Source organism: Oryzias latipes, chromosome 16 (assembly GCF_053564925.1).
Source record: "Oryzias latipes strain Hd-rR chromosome 16, Olatipes_Hd-rR_3.1".
Lineage (NCBI taxonomy): Eukaryota > Metazoa > Chordata > Actinopteri > Beloniformes > Adrianichthyidae > Oryzias > Oryzias latipes.
In genome coordinates, this window is record NC_136252.1 from 31475856 (window position 1) to 31502269 (window position 26414).

Sequence of the window (26414 nt, forward strand, 5' to 3'; positions counted from 1 at the left end):
CATGTTGAGATCTTCATTCAGAGTGGTTCAAATCTTTGTACTTTGGGTTTGTGACGGAGCAATTCTTCAGTCTTATGACTTCACAGACATTTTTCCAAAAAGATGGAAAGCCATCAATGCTGCTGCCTTTCTGCAAGCAGAAACCCTCAACTGGTGCAGGGGAGCTGGCGGCTGCACCTTCATGAAACTGCCTCACAGAAACCCTGCAGTGCAGTTGGACCTGCAGCCTCTGGGAGGCAATAGAGACTTACACACCAACACTATTGACACTGATGTGGGACACTATATTGTCAAGAATTTGTACTTTTTTACTGTTGTAAAATTACACTTTTACTTCACTACACAATTTACATTTTTAAAAATATCATTTTTGCAGCTGGGTTGTTAAAATTACTAACTTAGCTTTAGCATCAATACCTCAGCTTTATATTTTGAAAAAAGTTTAGATTTTTTTACTTTAAAGTATTAATTAAAACCCGCAGCAGTCCAGGACCGCAAGGACCGTAATGTTCTTGCAATTCTTCATCCTTCATGCGAAAGAAAGACCAAACATTTTACCCCCACCACACACTCAAAAACTCGCCAATATTAGCACGTTTCCAGTAACGGATAAAAAAGGTAAAAGAAGAGATGACATCTCAACAGGAGATATAGGGCTCAAAAAAAGTTCAAAATCTGTTAACAATCCAAATCACATTTGACGGATATATCCCATAATAAATTCTGAATGTAGTTTTGAAATTATTATGGGATAGCTACAGGACCAAAGGCTTAGCAGCCATTTTTCTGGCAAAGTGGGAAATTTGGCTCTTTTTACGTTTTTGCACATTATAAGGGAAAAAAAAAACTTAGTGAAAGTTACAGTGATATTAACAAAATTTCAGACGCCTGCTGAGGTCAAATGTCAATGAAACTGGGAAGAGGCCATCTTAAATTTTCCTAGAAATCAAATCACCCTTCGTACTAGCTAAACTCCTCCTATAGGGATTCCTCGACCATCTTTAGGAAGAAATTTTGGTTTTAAAGTTTGTAAGCTTTGAACGACGTTAGGGTGGCGAGATCGCAAAAGTAGCTTTTTCCTGTTTCTCCCATATTTTGGAACGTTAATGTTGTGAAAATGTAATGCATAAATTGCTGGTTCAAGCTGAACAAAACAATACAGTATGAACATATTAGGAATGTGGGCGTGGTTAAAACAAAAACCTCTGTTGCCAAGAAAACTCCAAAATGTCCTTTTGCAGACTCTCCTAAAAGCGACAGACCTGTTCGCCAACCCCAGGCGACCAAAAACTAAAGTGGTTGCTCTGGAGATAAAACTAACAGAAACATCTTAAAAAGTGCTTTTTTTTAAAAAAAAGAAACTAATTTCTTATGTGCAGCATATCACAGAGTCAGAGGCCAGTAGAAGCTTTCATTTTTAACATTCTCCTTCAAATTTTATGTTTGCAACATATTAATAAAATTCATCTTAATTGATAAAACCATATTTCCAGTTATTTTTAAATGAAGGTGACACTCTGAGAAAACATGAGTCTAAAGGACTTTAAACATCAACTTTCCTGTAATCCTTCTGTCATTTAGTCGTACACATATCTTGGGAAAAGTGTTAATTGTGGCCTCAGTGACACCACTTTGAACAAAAGGCTGACAAATAAGGCTTTTGATCCTTCAGAGACTGTTCCATTTTCCACGTGACTGTACATGTTTGTAGGTCATGTGTTGGCCTTCTTTCTGTGTCAGAGAAACAGATTCTGTGCTGAATGTGAACAGAGGGTTCGAACAGCTTGAGAGCAGACTTCAGCCTCCTTCTCATCAACACTAACTGGCCTACATGACTGTCGCTGCTCCGCTCAGATAGAGATGAAGGCAAATAAAATCGGCCATGATTGATGCCGTGTGCCACATTTTCTGCTGATTTTTCAAAGCGGAGTTGTTGCGGGGAGAGGCGCTGTTGAAATATGAATCCGTTAAAGTGGTTACAGGACATGCGCCTATTGATTTACATGCCAAACAGCAATCAGGCCCACATTTTAGCTTCCATAATATTAAATAGATTAAGAAGGTTAGAGTGTCGGCGTTGAGTTAATTACGTCTGTGTTTAATAAATCGGTTTGATTGCATTAAGCAATCACTTGTTTATTCCGTATCTTTCATTTGTTCATTTATGTCTTTAGCACACTTTTCAGCCTTCAAACATCAAAACATTCAGCTTATTATTGCTAATTTCAGTGATTTTTATCCACAATTTTTGAACTAAAAGCATTTCAGACTATAGGATGATGTCAAGGAGCTATAGAAAACCCTCCTCCTCCTCATTTAGAGTAGAAATGAATGGTGGAACTTTCTCCGCCCTTCTGTGGGTGATGTTGAGTCAAAATCCTCCCCCATCTTCAGGTCCTTTTCTCACACAAACTACTGTTTTTCACCAGTTGGCTATTTCAAATAATCTAACACTCAAAAAGGTCGGACACTTTTTTGACTCCTGTCTAATTGTTCGAAATCAGGATTAAATCTCCCATTTTCCCACAAGAATAGAAATCTCTGAAGAATTCCGATCAGATGTTGGTCTCTCTCGTGTAATTGTGTGAGCAGCTTTGATCACAAAAGCATAAAACCGATGCGTTGTGTACTCTGGAGCCTCTGGATTCTCCTTCAATGCTTTTCCCTCATAGGGATCGTCACAGCAAATCCTCCACCACCATCTATCCTCTGCATTCTCCTCCTCCACGCCAACCGCCCTCTTGTCCTCCTTCACTGCATCGATGAACTTGCTCTTTGATCTTCAGCATCCTTTCACCAACATCATCACTCTCCCTCTGTCCAAACCATCTCAATCTGCTTCCCTGCATTTATCTCCAAAGCATCTAACACGGTCTGTTCCTCTGATGGATTCATTCCTCCATCCTCATAAGTCCAAACGAAAACCTCGACATCTTCATCTGAAGCCTCTGGATTCTGACAATCTAAATTTTATATTAGTCGAGTCTTTAAGTGAAATATTGTCATTTGAACGTAATAATCAAGGTAACTTCAGGTTAATATTGTTGTCTTTAGCTAATTTCTTCCAGAAACTAACGGCAATTGTTCTGAAATATAAAAGTCTGTTTGCTTTTTCAAAACCCGCTTTCTTCAGGAGTTTCTTTTGCTTAGAGCCTTCAAAGTCCTCAGGAACGTTTGATGTAGAGTAAGTTCAGGAAACTCAAGCTAAGTTCAGACATTCCTTTTGTTCAAATCATTCAGGGAATAATCACTAATTATGCAGAATCATAGATTTTTCAGGTGACGTTCATAATCATAGAGCTTGTTTTCAGATTGTTATGCACTATTCAGCACGTTTTGCTTCTTCAATGGACAGTTTAGCATTTTAGCAATAGCAGCAACAACTTTCCGCAATAAAGCGTTTCCACAGGAAATACAATTCATCCAGTTCATATTCATATATGAATCATGCAATCTGCTTGTCCTCTTTTACGTCTTTATTTCTCTGATCCATAAAAACGGCAAAAATGAGAGAAGCCGTCCTACTCCTTTGGCATCAACTTGTTAACCACCATGTGTTGTTTGGTAATTATCCTCAAACTGAAGGATTTTGAAATCAAATATCACACAAAGACGGTCTCCAGATTTGAGAAGCTGCAGCTGCAGATTCTACAGCATTCCAGTCAAATTCTGCAGCTGCAAAGATGCCATTAAACTGAATCAGCAACTCACTGCTCCTCTATTTATACGATAACCTCTAGGAAAAGAGGATTTATTGAAGGAACTTTATTAGAGCATGTCGCTCTGCACTTCATCACTCTGCCTCTTGGTCATCCGGTGATCAGAGATGTTCATGCAAGCTGCTTTGGCCCTTTTCCCCTGCTTTTTCTGTATTTGTAAATAACAATAAGTCATTTTGTATGTTTAGTTTCAACTTTAATAATTTGAGTAGCTCAGTGCATAAAGAATTAAGTGCTGGTAAAAAAAAAAAAAGTTCTGTATGTTTCTGAATGGAATCCCAAGTTTTGATATAGCATTTGTTGAGATGTCCGCCTGATTCAAACTTAAAATCAGTCAGTTGAACTATTTTGGATTAACAAAACCTTTTTATTTCAGACACTTGTCAAGCTAAGCAGCTCAACAATAATAATATCAAAGCATATCTGCACACACCAGGTTAGCCAATGATAAAATGATCAAAAAATGTTGTTTTATGGAAAAAAGATGTAGTTCATTTGACATTTTATTCAAAGTGAAAAGGTAACAAAACACAATTCCTCGAGGTTCATATTATTTTTTATACATCTGTACAAACCAACCCATGTTTAGTTTTGAGTTTCAAATAGTGCTGTTGTTTTGCAAATGATGCTAACATATTTACATTCACGTGTTTTAAAGTAACTTAATCTTAAATTAAAACGGTTAAATTTACTCTAAGCTGTAAAAGAAAACTGTGGAATCAGGTACCAATTATCTCAACCTCTTTGAGTATTGTTAAAGTTTAATATTTTACATTTTTTCTATTCCTCAGTTCCTCACGTCCAGCAAAAAAAGCAGACAAATAAATGGATAGAAATTATCGTCGCAAACAAATGTTATTTATGTCTAGAAAATAAGGTGTGAGAAGTGGATATGAATCATTCTTTAGGGGGGAACTTTCATTTAGGCGACTTTTATTATCTGCTGCCACATGTGTTTCCAAGCTCATTTTCTTTCTATCTAGAGGTCCAGCTGTGCACCGGTCTGCAGGATGGGTGCCGGAGTGGATGAGCTCAGTTTGATCCGGCCTGTCTCCACCGCTGCTGCTTGATGTGGCTCAGGCAGATAACCAAAGCACATCATTTCAAAGCATTGGGTTACACCTGGCGGTTCCAATCAAAGTTCTGCAGAAGAAATGTGAAGTGACTTCAGGGAAAATCCAGCTGCTTTAAAGTGAAAACTTTTACTGATTTCTACAGTTTTTCCAAAAAAGCGATTTACTTCAAGCTTTATTTATTCACTCACTCACTCACAGAGATGCTTTGTGGACCGATGGCTGGTCCAAAGTGTGGCTGACTTGTGTCTAATGGCAGATGCATACATCTGAAATATTGCTGTTTTTTTTTCCTGTCATAAAAGATTCTGTTGAAAAGAGCACCTGCCATATTTGAAAAGATATTTAAATATTCCAATCATACTTTCCAAGGCTAAACTTGATTCTAAAAAAAAAATAAGAAGCTTAAAGTCTAAAAATATGAAAAATAGTTTGAAGTTAAATCCTAAAAATCAAAAGATTATCAATCAAACTACTGATTTTACGTTACATTATTAATATTTGCAATTGTCCCTGAAATATTAATTTTATTTTGTCCCATTTTATTTTATTTAAAGACATGTGGGATGTTTATATCACAACCAAAAACTCTCTCTTGAACTGAAATGCAATTTTTTTGGGTCAGTTTTCATAACATGTATTTTCTAAATATTATTCATTTAAATGCATCTTTCAGTAGTGACAAATATTGGAGAAGAACCACAATTACCTGGTTTATTTCTGACTGCAGAGGGGAGGAGGTTGGGTTTCCAATACGGAGCTAAAGACACATTACGACATCTAATAAAGTTTGTAAAAAACATTCAAACTTAGCAAAAACTGCAGGTTATCTGCATCAAAATGAGAGGACATTGCCTCTGAATCAAAGTCCTGCTTAAGTTCTTCAAAACCAGTCAGGTACAAAAACATCTACGTTATAAATGACCCTTAAACCAGAGCTTCGGACATGATCTTTTTTTTCTTTTTAAAGCTTTTTTTGTTGCATATTAGGAAACTAAACAACAGAACAGGGTCAAAGATTAAGAGCTGCATAAAAATGGAAAAGATAAAACAAATCTATGAGATATACATACACTGCTTGCTGTAAGTGACTAAATAAAAAATAAAAAACCCCACACTCAGAGAAATAAAACGCCATTGAACTTCAGGGGGCGGGGCCGCAACTTACTTTTTGATCCAAAAGTTCACATGGCTGATCTGAAGAATGAATTGATTTAATATTTGCTTTTTTGTCGCAGAAATTTTTTTGTCGCATTTATTAAATAATATTGTTTAGTCCTTCAAAAACCAGCAAACCGGAAGCCATTAGGCCTTATTGTTTGCAGAGGAATAAATAGGAGATATTTACTCTCTTCTCCAGATTTAATTGTACCTATGGAGAAAATGGGACCATAAATCGGAAATTGGTTCTAATTCTAAATTATAATAGTATTGTTTATTGCTTTAAAGTAATTTAACAAACCCATTGGGATTTTGTTAAATGAGGAGAGATCCAATTTGCTGCAAAGGAAAGAGCACCTGAATGCATCCTCAATAGACAACTTAACACCAATTTGACTTCCGTTTTTAGAAGACCACTTTATTATTACCACAACTCACCGCCTGTAACCCGGATGACGTCAGTAGTTAAAATGCTGTGCTATCGATCAGTTATTGATCACCGGCGCGCCGCAGCAGTTGCGATGAGAAGTCAAGTGGAAAAGAGAAAATGTGAAGATTTGACTTCAACTCAGCGGGAAACTCATTAGAGCCCCCCCCCCCCCATGCCACCACCACGCTCCCCCTCCCAGCGTGGATTTGGAGCTCCCTCTCTCGCGCTCAGACAGCCGGTGCTGCAGTGGATCAGACACAGAGCTCGAGCGCGCTGCGTCTCCCGCTTCTGCTCTCCACGGCGCGCTGAAGGAACACAGCCGAGTTAAACCGGGAGATATGTCGGGTCTGTGTTCGCGCACCAGCTGGGTTCTCCATCTGCGACTCCTGCGTGTCCCTCGCTGCGCACGAGGGGCTGCATTCTCCTTCTAATCCGCGCGTCGCCTTTTGCTTTTTTATGCGTAAAAGTCGTGAGTTCTTTGATTTTATTTTTTTATGATGGTTTGCGGTTGTTTTTAAAGCCTGGAGCTGCAGGAAGTGAAAAGGAACCGGCCACCTCTTCTGCAGTCTGAGCCCCAACGACTTTGTCCCCATGATGACAATGAGGCACGCGGGGATAAACTGTTCTAAATCTCATCCCGGTTAAATAACAGCTATAACCGCGCCACAGCGGGCTCCCCTGAGACCTGCGACATCCACCCAAACGCTGCCCTCATCCCGACACGTGTTGAGTTCACTTTAGATTGACTTGCAGCCCCCTCACCAACAGCAGCCTGACCTTTGCTTGGCGCGCCTCCGCCGCATCGCCGGAGTCCGCTCACCTTGAAGCATGCTGGCGGAGCGCAGATGTCCTCCGCGCGCGAACCGCGCGGCGCTGCTTTGGGCATCTCTCATCGTCCTTCTCCTTGTTTGGCCACGGCCTTCCGCAGGCAAGAAGAAGCTGTACATCGGAGCGCTGTTCCCCATGAGCGGGGGCTGGCCCGGAGGGCAGGCATGCATGCCCTCCGCTCAGATGGCTCTGGACCTGGTGAACAACAGGAGCGACATCCTGCCGGACTACGAGCTGGAGCTCATCCACTACGACAGCATGGTGAGTGCATGTGTAAAGGAGAGTCAGAGGAGGAGCGCTCTTAAGTGATGTGAGGTGTCAGGGAGGGATGCATGATCAGCCTGTCAGGACTCTTGTGTGCTGAATTCCTGAGTAGCTCAAACATCTTTTTTGCTGCTTTTGGACTTTTCTTTCTTTTTTATGGGAGTTTTCTCGGGATTTGGGACATAAACGACAGAAATTTCCAATCTTTTCCCAACTTCCAAGTCTAAAGGAAAAGAAACAACCAAAACAGGCCAAAGAGTCCTGACAAATGGTGCTAGACTGTACTAAAGGAGGAGAAACACCTCCTGCTTGTTGCTCATCAATCATTGATCATGTCGGTATTTGAAAATGCCAGCGCTATCAAGCACCATAAAACTTCCATTAATCAATATTCATCCCCACTTGTGGGTCTCCCTCTGCCGTCCTGCCTTTGATTGTTCTCATGAAGAGGCATGTTTTTCAGGAGCGAGAAGAGTGCACGGTCATAAAAAGCCAACTGGACCCCCTTTCCCTGCCAACAAACAAACAAACACACACACATCCGCACACACACACACTCTTCATTGAGGCTCATTATCAATCAAGCTGCAGGACAAATGCCTGGAGAGCTGGCTGAGCCGCGGAGCAGTGAGCTGCACCGGGACTGGGTAGAAATGTTCTGCGAGCTTTATTCTGATTGGTGTTCTTGGCTCTGCATTGGTATTCTGTTAAACAGGGGGGAGAGAGAGAGAGAGAGGAAAAAGTGCACGGCTGTGTGCATGTGTGTCTGCATGTGCATGCCAGAGAGAAAGGGGGGGGGGGTTGGCATGGCAACACAGTTACTCTTGAAGCAAGCCACAGAAACCAACAGCTCTGTGAAAATATGTGTTCAAACTTGTCCTCTGGAAGCACGCTCCTGCTTCTCTGCAATCAAATGCTAAGCAGATGAAATTTGTTTCTCTGTGTGCATCCTCTGACAAGTGGACCGAGGCGGGCAGGCTGCTGCCATGAAAGTTAAAGAAACTTCCAGATTTGAGAGGGATTGGGAATCCTTAGCCCTTGCAGAATCCCCCAAAGCTGGTGTAGCTCTTCGGATTTGGAGCTCCTGTTTTAGCTAAGGTCTTTAAAATGAGGTTTCTTCCTATCTGATCTCACCTGGCCACAGTAGAAATCCAGATCCAGCTTATCGAGAGACAGGGATATAATTACAAGAGAAGAAATTTGCTTTAATGTTTAGTTTGTCAGAGGGCAGACCTCCTCCTCGTGTAATCTGCCCCCTTTTTGTTTTCTCAAAGCCGAGGATCAAAGGCTGCAGGAGGGTAATCCTGCAGCAGATTCTCAAAACCATCCACTACAACACATGCATTAAGGTTTGTTTTTTTTGGCAAACGGGAGCAAGAAAACACACCCACACATGCTGTTTTATGACTATTAGGTTCGGGAGTATGGAGCTTGTTCAAGTTCATACAATATTCATGAAGCTTGACACTTAATCCCAGCCTGTCCTTTTAAAGGGATGCAGATACCCTGTGGTAGCAGAACGACTTGTTTCTGCGGCTGTTCTGGTGACAGCATCAGACTATTTACAGCCTTCTGAGATCTACATGCACAGACAGGCACGTGCATGCGGCTCGTGCGCACATGCTCTCCACACAGAGCTGTTGCCATGGATATATCAAAGCAGAGACTGCAAACTTTGATCAATTATTAACAGTGATGTGTGAGACAGTGGAGATGGAGAATCGGTGGAACAAGGTGTTTCCCTCACTTCCGCTTCTTATTTTAATTGGCAGCCGTGACGCAAACTCCGCCGGTGCAGCATGACCGCTTTTCATTAGTGGTCGTCACGCTCTGCCCACTGGCATAGCAGCCTGGGGTGAGGTGCCAGACGTAATTATGGGGATATAAGGAGATTCATACGCTGTCCCCTAGACATTTTCCTATTCACGCTCCTGCACTATATTTCAATTGTGAGTCAAATTTCAGAGCTATCTATTCCTTTTTTTTACTATTATTCGGTTGAGCCAACATGTTTTGGGTCACTGAGCTTTGAAATTAAGAAAAAAATGAAATTTTTGAAGAATCCATTTGATGAACATCTGCATATATTTCTTTAATTCTATATTGACGTTGTCCTTAAAAGAACCCAAGGTTTTAAGTTCACAGTGCAAGTGGTCTGCAGTGTGACACGGTTAGTCGTCAATTACAGGTCAGGGGTTCAAACCTCAGGTTAGACAAACATTGTTTGCTTAAGGTGTTGTCACACAGCTACCACGAACATTTTGCACATTTTCAATGTATAAAATTTCCGTCTTTCGTGATACATGTGAGATACACGTAATTCACAGGTGTTTCTTGCGTCTGTCATTCGTCGATGTGCGCAGATGTCCGTTGAGGGTTTCGGCTGACGGGTCTTTATGTGAATTCAGTTTATGCAAATTTTTATGTAGTTTATATTTTGCATTGTGGCTTTCCATGACCGTTCCACATAGGGCTAACAAACTTTTCATGTATGTACCACCAATGCATACCTTTTTATCACATATACGGGGCACATATTATATAGAAATTATGTAATTGATGCACACATTTTGGGCCAGATTCTGCTTTTACATTGAGTTCTTTGTGTGGTTTATTTGTACTTCAGTGGATTTAACGTGGTTCAGTTGTGATATATCTGTGAATGTTTCACATGAAGACCACAACATTTCTCACTTTTTCCATATGTACTAACATATGACACATAGGCAATATGGATAGTGGCTGTGTGACATCGCTTTTAGACAACACCTGTCTAATTAGAAATAATCTGTGTGTCTTTGGACTTTTGTTTCTGCATAAATTGCTAAGATTTGTCTTGCTATGGTATTAACTGGTGTGTATGGAGAAAACAGTTTTTTGTGACTTTTTTGCCACTGTTGTAACATAAAATGCCATTAAAGCACAGTATTGGCAGTGGCAAGTAATGGACAGAGGGGTGGGACAGCCGACCTCTTGTGGCTGAACATGTTAGAACATGGCTGTTCTTGATTTAAAAATCACATATATTACCATTTTGTGCAAATCTGAGTTAAATATTACATAAAATGTCAACAATTGTTTCAAAGTGAATTCCCATTAAAATGTGTTTCAGGCTGTAAGTACGCTTATGATGTATGCTGGAGGGGCCTATTGGTTACTTGTTTAACTGACTTGGGCTCCCCTTTTCTAACAGGCTTCAATCTGGAAGTCAAAGGTTTTTTTCTCTTCTATTACAAACAAATGTGTGTTAATTCTTTTGAAGGCGCGCCTGACAGCATGAACACGGTAATACAGCTCTGATATTGGCTGTGGGAATTTCAGCACCAAGGACAGTGACAGAACAGCATGTGTGTGTGTGTGTGCTTTTGTGGCTATGCACACACAGTGACATTAATCTGTACGTGTGAGACTGTGAGTGGTGTTGGGGCTGTCGGAGCAGGCAATCCCTGCGACTGAGGTGGGCCTGAAATGAAAGTGGAAATAGTGATGACCCCTGAGAGCTGCTGAAGACAGACCACAAAGAATGGCAGGGATTCCTGAGCCGCTATAGCCAGCAACCCCCCCCCCCCCCCCCCCCGCTCCCTGTGTGTGCTTTCATGAGGCAGACGCTGTGCCGTTTCACCCCTCCTCGCACAGTTGTTCCCATTTTGTTGCAGCACCCTTTCTGCATTCAAATGCTCAATAACTAAAAGATAAAAAAAATAAATAGTTATAGTTATAATGTTTTTTCCGTTTTTTTTTCTCCAAGAATAGACTCCTTTAATTGCACACCTTCTCAGAATTTTTGTATGAAGGTGGAAGCAGCCGTGAGTTCATCACTGTTGTCAGGTTAAAGAAAAAAAATAACCGTTAGCTTCAATTTTACTCAGTTTAAACAATGACGGTTAAAGCTAAATTACATGTAATCTGTATAATAAAATAAAAATAAATGTAATAGAAATTGACCAGAAAATTGTAAAAAAAAATAAATCATCATCTGGACTCAAATGAGCAAACAGGTTGGGGCTTTTTATTATATCTAATTGGGAAATTTTTTTTTAGTTTAAGCTAAACTCAAGGTGAAGGGATTTTTCCCCTAAACAACCTGTTTATGAGAGACGTTCTCAGTTCTGCCCACCTCTGGCTGAGAGGTGGACAGTAAGAGCCACTTACTGTGATTACTTTTATCCTCAACATGTTTCATTTGACACTCTGTGCCCTTCTACTTTTTTAAAACCCATTTGCTAATGCATATGTAATATAATTGGCTTTAAACCTCCAGGAAAAAAAACCTGCCGGTGATGAGTGGGAGACACGACTATCATTTTCTGGGAACAGTTCAACTACGTGGACATCAGATGGTGGCACACTAAACCCCCCCCTGGGCTGAAAATAGGTTTAAGAAAATCTAGAAGAAATCCAACCAAATTTTCTTTTTGGCACAGGACTTTCCAAAGATAATATGGCTGAGAAATGTATTATTTCTCTCTCTGTCTACAAGTGGATGCATCAGAATGAAGAGGAGGAGGGCACTATAGCCCCACCCAGCATGTTTTCTACCTCACAAACACACTCTTTTTCAAATGGCAATTTTTATATTTGCTCCTGATTCACAACAATTTTAACAAATAAATACTCAGAATTTCATTTTAGGCGTGATTTTCTTACTATATCATCCATAATCAGAAAAATGCCACAAGACATGATAAAAACACCCCAAACATGAGTGGGGTTTTTAAAGGCTCAATGAAATCAGCAGAATGGACATGGACAGCAGGCAAGAAGGGATACTCATGTTGATATGGCCAATAACGCCACCCAGATGTCTCCATGGAAACCAAAGTCCACACATTTAGAAAAATGTAATTTCTTTTATCGGAAGTGATGAAATACACATCTAAGTTATTGTCAAGACAAGAAAAGAAACACCATAGAGATTGGGAGAAGCGCCACGTGCCGTCAGAATCTGACGCACAGTTATTCTGTGCTTCTAGAAGTTTTTTTTAAGAACAGACACTCAACAGAAACGCTTGAGATCTTAAACTTTTCAAAAAGATTTCACTTTACTGAAACAAACTTCTGAACACATTCAAACTTTGCAAAGGGTTTTATTCTTATGATGTGGAGACGCTAAAATTGGTAAACGTGTTTATCAGCCTCACAATGGAAAAAATGTAGGGTTTTTTGCAAACATGTTGCCTCTGTAGGGGTACTAAGCATCTCCCGTCATTGTAGTCCATTTTACTTGACTTAAATGTTTCTTTTGTAACTCGTTTATGGGAAAAAACCTTTTTCATTTTGTTTTAATTATAAAGCATCAAGAAACGTTTCATTCAAAAATTCAAAAATATCGTTTTTCTTTCAAATAAAGGGCTCCTGTAGAGATTTATTTAGTTGGAACAGTTTCACATCCTATTTTTTGTGATGCCAAATTAATATCTTCAGTTTTTTATATATATTTAGCAAGTTAAAAGCCCCAAAAAACTGTGATTCTGTGTGTGATTGTTGACCTTTTACAGCATGACTGTTGCATTTAAAAGCTTTTCTTGAGATATCTGCACGCTGATAATTGGTTTTACCACCCAGTAAAACAGTTTGTCTGAGTAATGCGTGTCATTATATTTTCCCTGCAAACATTCACTGGTGATTATCTTTTTTTCTATACTTGAGGTCTGCAGCTCTTTGTTATTTGTCATTCATTTTGTGTGTTTTTCCCAGATAACTGTATTGGTTTCACACATTGAGGCTTAATAGTTGTTTGTCTTGTTTTTGGATGCACATGATCAGAGGCATCCCATCTTGATTAAATATTAATTTCTACATGTAATTTTGAAACTCAATTAAAAACAAGCTGCCATTAAAGCCAGTAATGAGCTCCAGCAATGATGGATTGATGAAATTATTTCAGGATAATTACTGCTCATCAGACAAGTTAAGTTAAACCTGGTAACGGCAGAAAACTAACAAGCGTCTCCTTAGCGTGCAGCCAGACATCAGCCCCAGTGACAGAGAACACAAACAACCTTTGGGGATGAGGCTGTTTAGAGAGCGTCGTGCTTCAATTTGCATGAGAGGAGAACAGGGTGCTTTTGAGGAGCAGGCAGCCGTGGGTGCGGAGGATGCCCTGCAGGCTCCAGGGGCGTCCCGAGCTGATTTCTGTCAGAAACACCCAGAAGAAGGCGGTGATGTGTGGAATCAGCTGGAGTGCTGATTGTCTGAGCAGAAAACCTAGAGCCTCTCACCTCTGATTGACATCATTATAGTGAAGCTGCTTTCCTGGTAAAATGAAAGTTTCTGTTCAAGTGATTATCGAAGGCTTACACAGTGAAACTTCACTATTTGTTACTGGAAAAGCTCTAGATCTTCTTTTATCTGTTATAAGCTTGAATTTCCGAGGCAAAATTTAGAAGAAACAGGTAACGTGCATTAACTGTTTACTTTATAAAAGTAAACAGGAAGTCAAACCGGAAGAAAAGACACACCTGAGGGCTTCGAAGCAGGTAAAATGTCTAAACTTTGACTCAAAGTTTAGCCAAGCTAAATTGTTAAAAAAATCACTATTTAAAAAAAGCTGAACTGGAGAAACAGCGAAGTATCGTTTTAGGTATGCTGTATGCAGAATGAACTGGGTGGCAGTGGCGAGGAAAACCTCAGGAAAACCTTTAGCTGAACCTGGAGGAGGGGCCTCCAGAACAAGACGGTTACATTTTTTTATCTGCGGTTGGAAAGCAATAAAGAAATGATCACTAAGACTGTGGTCACATATGCCATCACATATGTCATGGTGCCAGTGCACAGTGACCTAAATGCAAGTTGTTCAGCAAATTTTGACTGGTGGCGGTATTTGTAATTGGAAGTCGGCAGTCGCATTTTTACACGCTGCATGGTGGCTGTGGAGGTTTTAAGAAAAGGGTATCATTTTACAGCGACTGGATGATTTTTTTTTTTTTTTTTAAGATCGGTCAGTGGCCGCTGGGCACATTTGGAGATCGCGCTGTGGCAGTCCATTGACAGGAAAGCAGGAGTGCAATCCTTGACTAGAAATTGTATGGTAGCTGCGCGGTCACTCGGCAAGGGCTGTTGGCGTAGGACGGGGGCCCAGCGATGACCAGATGTCAATCTGGTGACCCCGGCCCCCGTGGGTCCTGCATATAAATGGGGAGATGGCACTGATGATTGGTGATGAAGACTCTGCTGTGTTTGGACTGCTTGGACCTTCGTTTTGTTGGGTGCTGGGGTTTTCTTCTTGCTGGGTTTCTTGGGAGGCCTGTTGTCTAAGAATTTGTAAATTGATAGATTATAATGACAGAGTTGAGAATGACCAGTGGTGCAGAATGGCTCGCTTTTTATATACACCCAGGTTACTCAGGTTACCGGGTGGCTGGCGTAGCACTTGATATGGATGGGCCCTGTCTAGAGACATTTACACATCGTCCAATCAGAGCTGCCGCTGCCCTGATTCTGTAATGACGTCATCCCTGCCTTACTGACTGCTTCCTGTTTATCGTGGAAATAAGAAAAAAGCAAAGACCCAAGTTCTGTAATTTTTTTATTTTGAAGATAAAGAAGTTTGTTTCTGCTGTAATGAACGATACTGTTCATACATGGATGTAAACTGGGCATCATAAGAAAAAAACACCCAAAATCTTGCAATGAAAATGTGTAAATCATTTAGAGATACAAACAAATATAATTAATTTTCTTTATAATAGTTATAATTATTATAAACAATTAAGGTCTTTTATTTTACAAGTTTGCAATTTTGCAAAATTTGTCACGTTTTTTTCCAGTTTGTACTTTTTTGTACTGTTAACGCCTGTACTTTTAAGTAAGTAAGTAAGTAAGTAAATTTTATTTGTATAGCACCTTTCGCAGACAAAAGTCACAAGGTGCTTCACAGGTTAAAATATGTATACATACACATATAAAAACATAAAAACATAAAATATAAAAAGCATAAATCATGTAAAACAATCATCTCAAGCCCAATAAAAGAAGTTTCAGTTAAAATGCTTTGCAAAAATAAAAAGTTTTTAGTTGACTTTTAAAAGAATTCACAGAGTCTTAAATCTTTGAAATAATGAATTTCTGTTTTATTTAATCCTATTTTATTGTAGTTACTATTTTAATATATTTATTTAGTACATTTTATATGAAAAGTCTGTGTTTTTTAGTGTCTGAATTTGCCTATCAGCGGGTTTTGGCGTGTAGGTGAAGATGTATAAATAAATAAATACATTTAAATCAGACAGCCATCTAGGTAAATATTAAAGTCACAAAAATTAAGCAAACCCCAATGTGAACAGTTTTATTTGGTGATGGTGATCACAGAGAAAAATACACTCAAATTAAATGGAGGATAAATAAACAGATGGGGAAAATACATTATGTTCTGAAACTCAGTGCTCTGTGACTGTCACCTCCCCTCCAGCCTCCTCTTGAAGAGCTTATCATATGTTCATAAATAACACTCCACAATGACACTGTTGTGATTGGTGCCTCGGGCGCCGACACCAGAGGAAGAGTCTGTGCGAGGCAGAGTGTGAAAACAGCAGGATTTCATGAGCAGGGGTGAAAGCAGGTTGTTTCTCAACTATTTTCACTACTTTGAATCAGACCAAACTAAGAGTAGCCAATTATGTTTTGGCCCAATTATTACATTTCCACAAGCAACTTCTTATTTGATTAAAAATTACATAAAAAAAACACAAATAATCTCATTAACAGAAAAATATATTTTAATGCTTCCAAAATATAGTGAATCCCATAATTTGTCGGAATTTGCCTTTGGCGAATCGCTAACTTGTCCAATCTCCGCAAAAAAAAACAAAAAAACAGAATGTTTGCAAGTGAGTTGCAATTCATGTTTGAATTGAAATCCAACTAAATTGCTTTTGGTTTAAGCAAAAGTAAAACATTAAAACTCACTTCAAGAAATTAGGATTTTCTAAAATATCCTTTTAAATTCCTTTAGTTTTTGCTGAAGGACATTGGACATTATATTTTGATTACTATAGCTGCTGATGTCTGACCATAGTGGAAAATAGAAATCTTTTAGACTTTTCATCCATCTTGGTGGATAGTAACCCACTAAAGTGGGGCACAACACCACCTGATGAGGAAAACATCTGCACTCAGGCTAAGATTGTTATGGACAAGGAGAAGCTGGACAGGGAGAAGTCCAACAAGCACAGGTCAGTACAGATTACCTGGTGTGAATAGATTTTTTTAAAGCAAAGAATGAGACACAATTTCTACAAGCATTTATCTTCTATCACCCTGAAGTATGAAAGGAATAATGCTACAGCCGGAAAACAGGATTTAAGCGTTTCATTTCCTTTCATGTAATATAGATATTTGAAACCACCAGTGCTCAAAGATGATAACTGATACGTTTTCATAATGGTAATTTTCTCTCACTACAGAAAGCCGCTAAGTATCCTCTCATCTGCACAGTTATTAGTAAGGAGGTAATCACATTGTGGATATATGAAGCAAGCGGGTCTCCGTGGTGCAATTAACCAAGTCACAAATCATTTTTTTAAAATTACAATTTCATCTGTAAATACAACTGAACCAACACAAAGGCAATTATGTGAGAACAACATCTGTCACAGCTGCTTTAATAGAAGTCAGATTGAACTATCTAATTACATGTCAGTGTTCTGACCATCAAGTCACTACAATAATTCTGTTGTGAACTGGGAAACGCTTCATGAATGGAAACCCCAGAAACTTCACATATTCCAGGGTCTGGAATGGTTCAGAGAAATCACCCAGCAGTCTTAGGGGACTGTTCAGGCGTTGGTACACGCATCCCGATTTAGTGCATCAGTACTTGACTGTCATGATTGCACATGACGGGATTGTTCGTGACACTCGTCGAGAGTGCAATCTTTAATGTCCGTTTGCACACTTGTGTTTGCACAATCATGGCTCCTCCTCCATGATGAATGTCGGCTCCATTTATCTGTGACGCTGATGCTGCACAGACAAAGTGACAACGCGCTGATGGATCATCCAGCGCCACTTTTGCCTCAGAGACATGCTGAAAACATCTTTATTCAGGGGAGAAATGTGCGTGACGGCAGCTCTTCAGCTCACTGGGTCCACTTTTCTTTGATTTCTCCCCCCACCCTTGTCTGTTTCTGTGTCTTGATCCGAGAGCAGCGTGCTGGGTTTTGATGATGTCTGCCTGTTGTGAGGAGAAAACCTACAGAAAAAAAATAAATGCTGAATTTTTCTAACCCAGCACTCTTGAGCTTTCTGTCCACATTTGTGTGCTTGTTTGCTGATCTCTGCAGCTTTTCTGACTGTTTCTGTCCCTTTTTGACCTCGCCCCTGTCTGCTGAAGTTTCCTGTTTGTCATTTCTGTCTTTTTGTAGATCTGCTACTTCTATGTCAAGTTGCTTTACTGGTCTTATTTTGTCTTGTACTGATCTGTGTAATCCTGATAACTTCTTTCTTTATTTTTCGTAACTTTTCCAGCAGCTGAGCAAAGAACTGAAGGCCTCTTTCAGGAAAAAGCGAAGGCCTTGAAACTCTGCTTGTGCTTCAGAATGTAAAACTTTAAAAAGACATAATCTATTTAAATAAATAGGGATGCTTCTGTTTTTTTTATTACTTTGAGAGAACATCTGCTAAGGACATAATTCTAAGCAATTCACATAACAGTCTGAAATTTCAGAACTCGTACTTAAACCACTGGACTGCAGGTGGCGCTACACTGCATATGACTAATTACTAACAAATATTTAAGTTAGGTTAACTTACCTTTCTGTGATCAAACTTGCTGAACTAAACATTAGCCTGAAGTTTACAACTACCAGATCATATTTTTTTTTAGTAAATAAGAAAGGAAATTTTGGTTTTAAAAATGTTGCGATGATTTGGAGCCTCTTAAAACTACACACTAGCTTTCCTTTTTCTTTTTCAAATGACACTAAGTTGTTAAATAAATAAAAATTTTACTATAAATAGATTAAAAAAACAATAGTAAAATAGGAAACAAATAAATAAATAACAAATAAAATTGTTAAATACAAAGTTAAATGAAATAAACTGTGTAATAAAGAAGTTAAAGTCATCTTTTATTGTTACATTCTTTCTAGTCATATTTTTTTAGTTATTAACCCCTCGGCGCCTGAATTGAATTCCAGCCTTCAAAACAAAACAATTTGTAATTTTGGAGCCGAAGTGTTTTGATGCATATGTGCATCAGTAGGCGTCAATGGTTTAAAGACAATTAATTAAAACTGAGAATTCGGGCGGGGCTACAAATGAAATATTTGTAGTCCCTGTGCTAACTTAGCATATCAACTGGGTGAATGCTCAATTCTGATTGGCTGCAGGTCAGGGTGCAATAAAAGTGATCTGAGAAGCTAATTGGGGACTTTTCTTTCTTCAAAAACAAACTTTTTCTTTATCATCTGGACAAAAACTACATGTGGCGACATGAGGGGCGACAGTGGCTCAGGTGGTTGAGCGGGTCGTTCAATGATCGAAGGGTTGGCGGTTCGATCACCGCTCCCACCAGCCAAAATGTCGTTGTGTCCTTGGGCAAGACACTTCACCCTCCTTGCCTCCAGTGTGGCTCCACTGGTGTGTGAATGCGCATGAATGATCCCGGTGATGGTCAGAGGGGCCGTAGGCGCGAAATGGCAGCCACGCCTCTGTCAGTCTGCCCCAGGGCAGCTGTGGCTACAACAGTAGCTTACCATCACCAAGTATGAATGAGGAGTGAATGAATAATGGACATAATGTAAGCGCTTTGGGCGTCTTGAAAAGCGCAGATAAATCCAATCCATTATTATTATTATAAAAACGAGCAATAAGAGGTGAACTCTCCCTCTGAAATGATGCATTGGATCCCTTACTTAACATGGGGTTTAGCATATATATATACATAAATATATTCCACTTGATACCACTGTCCTCCACTGGTTAGTCCTCGTCCACCAGCTGCAGCAGAGCCAGATCAGTGCAGGCTCGGTAGCCGTTACCATGTCGTCGCGTCAAACCAAGTCTCACGTAATGCTAATATTTGATTAAATGCTGATTTCTTTTGGCCGTGGTATACTGTGGTACTCTGATTGGGCAAATCCCTTACGGCTGAGGCGCTTTTATTCTTTCTGTTTAACTGTTTTACGTTTAATTTGGGAAGATTAGTATTTCAGACCTATTCTGTCAAATCAGCTAGTGTGTGGATAAGTGAGAGTGACCGCACATTATTCTTCTTTTCAGCTGGTTTAAATCTTACTTAGTTCATTTGGGATGTAATTTAGCGTTAATCTGGCATTTGGACTCTTCCTGCCTGTTTTTGTTTGTCCTTCAGCTCTGTGTTTGTCATGATTCAGGGTTTTCCACTGTGTCTTGAGCTCATTTTACTTACATTTAAACGCCATCAACTGAGGAAGATGAGTTCTTTCAGCTCACTAAAAACTCATTTTCTTGTGGAAACAAAGAGTCATTTGTGTTTCCTCTGTTTGCACAGCAAATATTGATTTTTCTGGCTGCGTCTTCTCTGCCTTCCTCATCTGTCTGCATCACTGTTGACTGTTCCTTCTTCCCCATCGGTTTCCTCTAATTTATTTCCTCTGTCATCTAATGAACTTGATGTTGTTCTGTCCTTCCAGTGTGACCCAGGAGAAGCCACCAAGCTGCTGTATGACCTGCTCTACACCGAGCCCATCAAGATTGTGCTGATGCCCGGCTGCAGCGGCGTTTCCACGCTGGTTGCTGAAGCTGCTCGTATGTGGAACCTCATAGTGGTGAGTTGTGATTGTTTTTACAAAAACAGCTTGAAGTCACCCACACGGTTTTGATTGTGCTATTTTTATCAAATTTGCAGCTTCTTTGAGTCTACGTGAAATCTCAGAAGATTCAAATGAAAAATTAGAATCCAGACAAAAAGAAAAAAAGGCTGTCAAATCTCCAGAGGTTTTTATGTAGCTGTTGAAGAACTCCTGCTGCTGCTTTGTGTCCAAAAATCTGTACTGCTGGGTTGTGGTTGTGCAAAAATGGCTGGGAAACAGAGATGCAGGAACATTTATGAACGATGAACAGATCAAACCTCCTAATCCTGGATCCCCTTTAAGGACACAGGGAAGCCAGTTTGTGTCGTTCTTTAACTTATCCCTAAAAATGGGATTTCAAATGTTTTTAAAAACTCACCCAAAACTGATACACCATTCCTTTTGGTTGATGTTACCATTGCAACCACTTGGAGACCCACTCCAACTATATTTTTTTTCTATTGTAAAGTTCCCAGTGGTCTTTTAATGGTTACCTTTAAAAAAATCTTGTAGCAGCTTGAAGTATTTAACAAATCAAATAAATCCATTTATGCATTTGACCAATCGGATGGACGCCATCACATTGTTGACCAATCGGATGGAGATCTTTTATGTTAAATGAGGGTCATTTGGAGTATAATTTTTAAACTGTTGATATTTTTGGTTGTTTTGCTATTTGCTCATGTACCGCAAGTTGAATCGTCATCACAATATTGATCATTTATATCGCAAGTTTTCCTCATATGGCGCAGCCCCTTCCTCCATGAGAAAAATGCTACAAAAACACCAAAAGCATGATTTTTCATTGGAGCGAGTCTTTACATTTTGAAGTAACGAAGCCCCAAAGAGCTCAAATTTACAAACCCTTGTTCTAACTTAGCCTTCATTGTATCATTTAGAACAGCTAAATGCATTTATAGTGTTGTTGGAAAATATTCTCTTATTTTTTTAATTTTTTTGCAAGTTTTTTTTTTTTAAACTCAGCGATGCAAATCTTCTATCTGTTGTTCAAATAATCTAAAATAAACCAAAATAAATGAAAATTTCAGCTTTTTTATTTGTTTTTTGCTGTGAAAAACACCTGCCCGGGGCCATTTGAAAACGTAATTGCTGTATTTTTTGGGGGAGGAAAGACACGGAAGTACAAAAAAGAAAAGAAGAGAAATTCCGACTGATTCCTCCATCCTATTGTCACTTATCACATCCGTTCTTCCTGCTAAAAAGCTGAATAGATGGTAGCGTTTTATGTTTCTGTGCAGCAGAGGAAATGTGTGGCTGCAGCTGCTGGAGGCTCTGTCTGCTGCTGATCTTCTGTACTTGTTCTTTAGGATATTCTACTAATTGCCCTTAATGTCCCAAATCAATACTTTAGTTGTTTATTGATTTGTTGCTGTTCTCCTTTAATTAGTGCTGAAACTTCACAAGCTGGGTTTGTCGCACTCCATCTGCTGCTCCCGTGCTCTGAAAGAGGCGTAACGATTTATGACGGGTGTTTTTCAAAACATGCGGGATCTTTCATTCTGGAGGAAATCTGTGGCTGCTGTCGATCTTTTTTGCGTGTCTTCTTTAAGTCGGCGTGCTTTGTTTGTTGCATCCATCTTCTCTTGATCTGTCTTCCTGCCACTCAAAGCTTTCATCTTATTAGCTTTGTCCCATAATTGAAGTTTAACCCGGAGATTACTCATCGAAAACAGTCAGCTCTAGAGGTTGACGTGTGCCCCCTCCTTTTTCATCACTGGCTTTTCTCTTTGTGTTCCCCTCTTCATTAAAATCTTTTCTCTGCTTTTTGACTTCCTCGCCTTCCTCCTCATCTGGTGTTGCTGCCTGGAGCCGGTTCTTTCTCTGTGTCAGCCTGCTTTATTTCTTTTTCTTCCTTCCTCCTCTTCCATCCCTTTCTCCGTCTTTCTTTCTCACCCACTCTTCCTTTCCGCCTCGGCTCCAGCAGCCGATTCTCCGCCACAGACAAAAGGATCTGTCTGTCTTTACTACACGCCGCCGCTGGTGCAGCCTCCTTACCGCCACACTCAATTATTCCTGCACGCTCTGCGACTGCAGGAGCCTCCTCGCATGTCAAACAGCCTCATCAGAGCAGCCGCCAGGCAAAAGCACCCTCTATTTCTGGACACCGATCAAGGAGGGGCTCTCCATCGCCTTCTTTTGGTACAACCCTAATCTGATCTCTCATTGTAAAAGCATTGATCTGATGGGAGGAAAATCTGAGGGTTTGTTTGGGGTTTTGGGGAACTTTGCTCAACTCTTGCTTCTTTAGCAGTTCTCTGTACTGCGTCACTATTATTATTCGTTTTTTTCCTATCTAAATTTGTCTGTTTTTTTTCCCTTTTGTTCACATTTCAGCATACATTCTTTCTCTATTCACAAGTTGATTCTGGCAAAGAGAAGCAAAACATCCGGGTTTTTTCTTTTCATTTGCTGTTGATCAGATGATTTTGAAGCATGTTGTTAACCAAATTGAGAAAACTAGATCTTCCTAATTTGTCACATTTCCTCCACCAGCATGTTTGTTTTCCTTCCTCTAATTTCATTTGCGGCTCTCCTCTAAGACTCGAACATCTGCTCCCAACAAAGTTGATAAGAAATCCTGATAGTCCCTGAAATTGCGCTCTTCTAGAAAATGTAAATTAATGACTTTAATTATGCCTTAATTCGTCCTCTGTTGGCGTCATGAGGACGCAGTTTGTTGTTTACCATGGTGCGTTTATTTCAGATTATTTCTTTGATGACCAACTGTCACTGATTTATGGCTTTTTCATTTTTTGTAGTAACATGTTTGTGATGGACTGCTGCAAGTTTTAAAATTGAGACCGAAAACAGACGTGAAAGACTCCGGGATTTTGACGTTTAAAAGGTCAAATTATAATATTTTCTGGTGTTTTCTGTGAAAAATACCCTTTTTTAAAAATGATTTATGTGTAATTTTGTTTTTTAAATGAACATCAACCTAATTATACTTTAGCAAAAAACTATGACTAAATACAAAAGGGGCTTGAATGAGGATTTTATCTAAATGTGTTTCCGCCTGGAAACCGAAACAACTGGGATGAAACGTTGTGATTCTTTTCACTCATGTTTATATTTGTGGTTTGACTTTTCTGCCGAATTGTTGGAATTCAGACACTTTGGAGAATCTCAGGGAGTTAAGTCAGATCTCTGCAGAATGTTTATTTGTAATTTGTTCGATCCATTCAGCTGCCCCATTGTTCTTTAGGGTTTCTGGGAGCTTAGGTTTTGAAGGACCACACCATCAAACTACCTCCCCATGTTTGTCTGATGTCCTGTTCTGACAGTCTCTGTCAGTTTGGGTCCAGATGTTTAAAGACTTCCAGAAAATTCCTATTATGTCTCATCAAAATATTTTTCCAAAAGTCTTTTTCTGCCAGTTGAATCATGAACTGGGTCTAGTGACCTTTTTTCTATCTCCTTTTGATTCTTCCATGACCAGGATGAGTTTTTGTGTTCTTGGTCTCATTTTGGGAGGGTCTCCTCTCTTCATGGGGTTTTTCATGAGTGATTGACAAATCTCTTTGTGTTTTTCTGGAGTCCAAACGCTGCAGAAATGTTTATTAAGGAGCCTTTTGCACTGAAACATGTCAGTTCTTGAATATCTTTAGTTGCGGCATACATTTTTTATTTATTTTATGTTTTATAATATATATATATATATATATATATATATATATATATATATTTTATTTTTTCTTATGAACCCCCCTGGTCTCATGTTAATGTCTGCCGCCTCCACATACGTCTGTTCTCCAGTCCTATTGATTCCCTTGTTTCTTTGGGGACTTTGCACACTACCCCACATCCATCACGGAGCCACCTCTGGCCCCCACTGGTTAACATCCTGCGTCTGTACGTGAAATGGGGCTGGGACCAGAGCTGTGGAGGTTGGAACGAGTAATGGCTCCCTATGCAGCACTTTCCTCACTGTAAAGAAGACCTGTCGTGGGTTTTATCTCCAGTTGCTGCTGCAGGAGCCTCTGAAAGAGGGGCATCAGCCTCCGTGTTCCAGCAGCCTGCCTCCTGTTTGCTGCTGCAGACACCAAACCTTCTGCCTCAGTTTTCTGTCTTACATCAAATGTTTGGACAAGCTCTAGTTACGCACTGCTGCACCCACACACACACACACACACACACACACACGCACAAATCTGCTCACCACAGGATAATAAGGTGACTTTTTCTCTTGTCTGGTTTGTAAAAGTAGAGTGTGATATCCCTGTTTTGTCTGGAGGACAAATCCTGTGGGAAATTCTGAGGGGAAAAGGCTGTATTCTAATCACTATTTATTATTCATGATTTAAATGCAGAGATTAAAAAACCCGACCCTGTCAGGGAAAATGAAACTCTGCCTCATCAAGGATCACCATAGCAACTTCCCAAAGTTTAAATCCACGAGGTTGGAAGAACAAAAGTTTCCTCCACAGTCCACAAAAAATCCAAGCAAGAGACTCTGTTATAGTTTTGTCTCGTGTGTAATCTTCATATTACCAACGTTTTTTTACATTTTTCAATGTCCCAGCCCTGCTGGAGAGTCGCGCGGCGTTCAAATTGATCTCACTTTTTTAAGGAACATATAATGAGCGGCGAGATTGAGTCCTCACTTTTGTAAGGCTGCTTTGGACTCCGTGTGCCGCAGAAACCACACAACAATTCCAAGTTCCATTAGCTCGTGTTTTAACAGTTACATTTGGGTCATTTTGTTATATTTGGATATTGGTAAACACTTTTATCTCTTCCTGTCCTCACCTTGACTTTTGGCAGACTCCTGCACTTTTAAATCTTTTATAATGTAGGCTATCAAAGGTTTGTGAAACCTTGAAATAATGCTTCTTTCTGTTTTAATACATATTGTTGTTTATGCTCACAGGACAATTTTTTGATTGTTGTGGTTTAAGTGGGTGAGTTTGCCTATCATTGGGCTTTGGTCCGTTTGCACAAACGCATAAATTAATAACATCACACTAAAAAAGCGACATCACAACGATGGTGTCTAATTCTCAAGAATAGATTTTTACAACTGTTAGAGAAAAGAGATTCAGAGCTAAAATTGGTCCCAAATTGAAGTTATTAAAATTTCAGTGAATGCTGTCACATTAAATATGTTTTAAGTTAATATTTTGGTAAATTATATCACAGAGATTCAAAAAACATAATGATTTGCCCCATAAATTATAGGAGGTGACGGCTATGGATCTGTATTTTCAATACAACCTCTCTGTCAATCTTAGTTTATGAAACAAAGTTTTATTCAGCTTTTGGCGCCGGGGGGGGGGGCTGTTGCAGCGTTGGAGGCGAGGGCCATTCTGTAATTTTTTTTATGATCAGAATCAAAGAGTTTATCTGAAGTCCTCATGGGGAAGATGAAAGGTGTGAGGATGAGAGTCAGAAATGGGAACATTCTGTCTTTCTGCAGATTTCCTCTCTGTTCTTTGCCGTCTGAACCAAACGGTGGTGGGGAGCCGGACTCGGAGCCTGCGTTTGATTGAAGTCTGTTTACTATAGATAGCCGTATTGCTCTGTTTTGTTATTCACCGCCCCCCCCCCCGTATCTTTGCTTATCTGTCAGTTTTTCACCCCCCTCCCTCTCGTCTGTCTCCTCAGCTGTCATATGGCTCCAGCTCGCCCGCCCTGTCCAACCGCCAGCGCTTCCCCACCTTCTTCCGAACGCACCCCTCCGCCACCCTGCACAACCCCACCAGGGTGCAGCTCTTCCAGAAGTGGAAGTGGACGCGCATCGCCACCATCCAGCAGACCACAGAAGTCTTCACCTCCGTCAGTCCTTTTGTCTTTTTCTCGTCTCAAACCCGCCTCACTGAGCCGTTTGTGTCCTCAGGCAGCTCCTCTTTAACGGTCACCTGATGACTGATGGGGGATTTTCTGAAGCCATTTGTCAGAATATTGGTTGTGAGAAATATTGATCAGGCCACATATCTCTCTCCGGAAAGGCGGTCGATGGCGTGGAAGCTGCCTTGTTTCCTCTAATGAAAGTTAATGACTCTGCTGGCTTGGCGTTCCTCCCTGGTATCCATTTTTGTCTAAAGGCCCGCTCGCTCCCACGCTGCCTCTCTTGTTTATCACACATGAGCAGAGTGTCCATCACTCTCCTGGCATTTCTCATATAAACGGCAGGATCTTTTATTTG

At 40.0% G+C, this 26414-nt stretch overlaps 1 protein-coding gene and 1 long non-coding RNA gene across 2 annotated transcripts in view; one reads left to right on the plus strand and one right to left on the minus strand.

Moving 5' to 3' along the window:
- Window positions 1–26414, plus strand: part of gabbr1a (gamma-aminobutyric acid (GABA) B receptor, 1a) — a 164063-nt gene that overhangs the window by 27495 nt on the left and 110154 nt on the right. The window contains exons 7-9 of the mRNA XM_078932560.1: window positions 7312–7472; window positions 20090–20224; window positions 25874–26044. Coding sequence (XP_078788686.1) covers window positions 7312–7472; window positions 20090–20224; window positions 25874–26044 — 467 coding nt within the window. The remainder of the gene's footprint in view (window positions 1–7311; window positions 7473–20089; window positions 20225–25873; window positions 26045–26414) is intronic.
- LOC144984381 (uncharacterized) lies at window positions 4755–7338 on the minus strand. The gene is made up of 2 exons (XR_013648006.1): window positions 7204–7338; window positions 4755–4862 (listed from the first exon to the last, which is right to left on the minus strand). It is a non-coding gene; the product is annotated as an uncharacterized LOC144984381 (long non-coding RNA).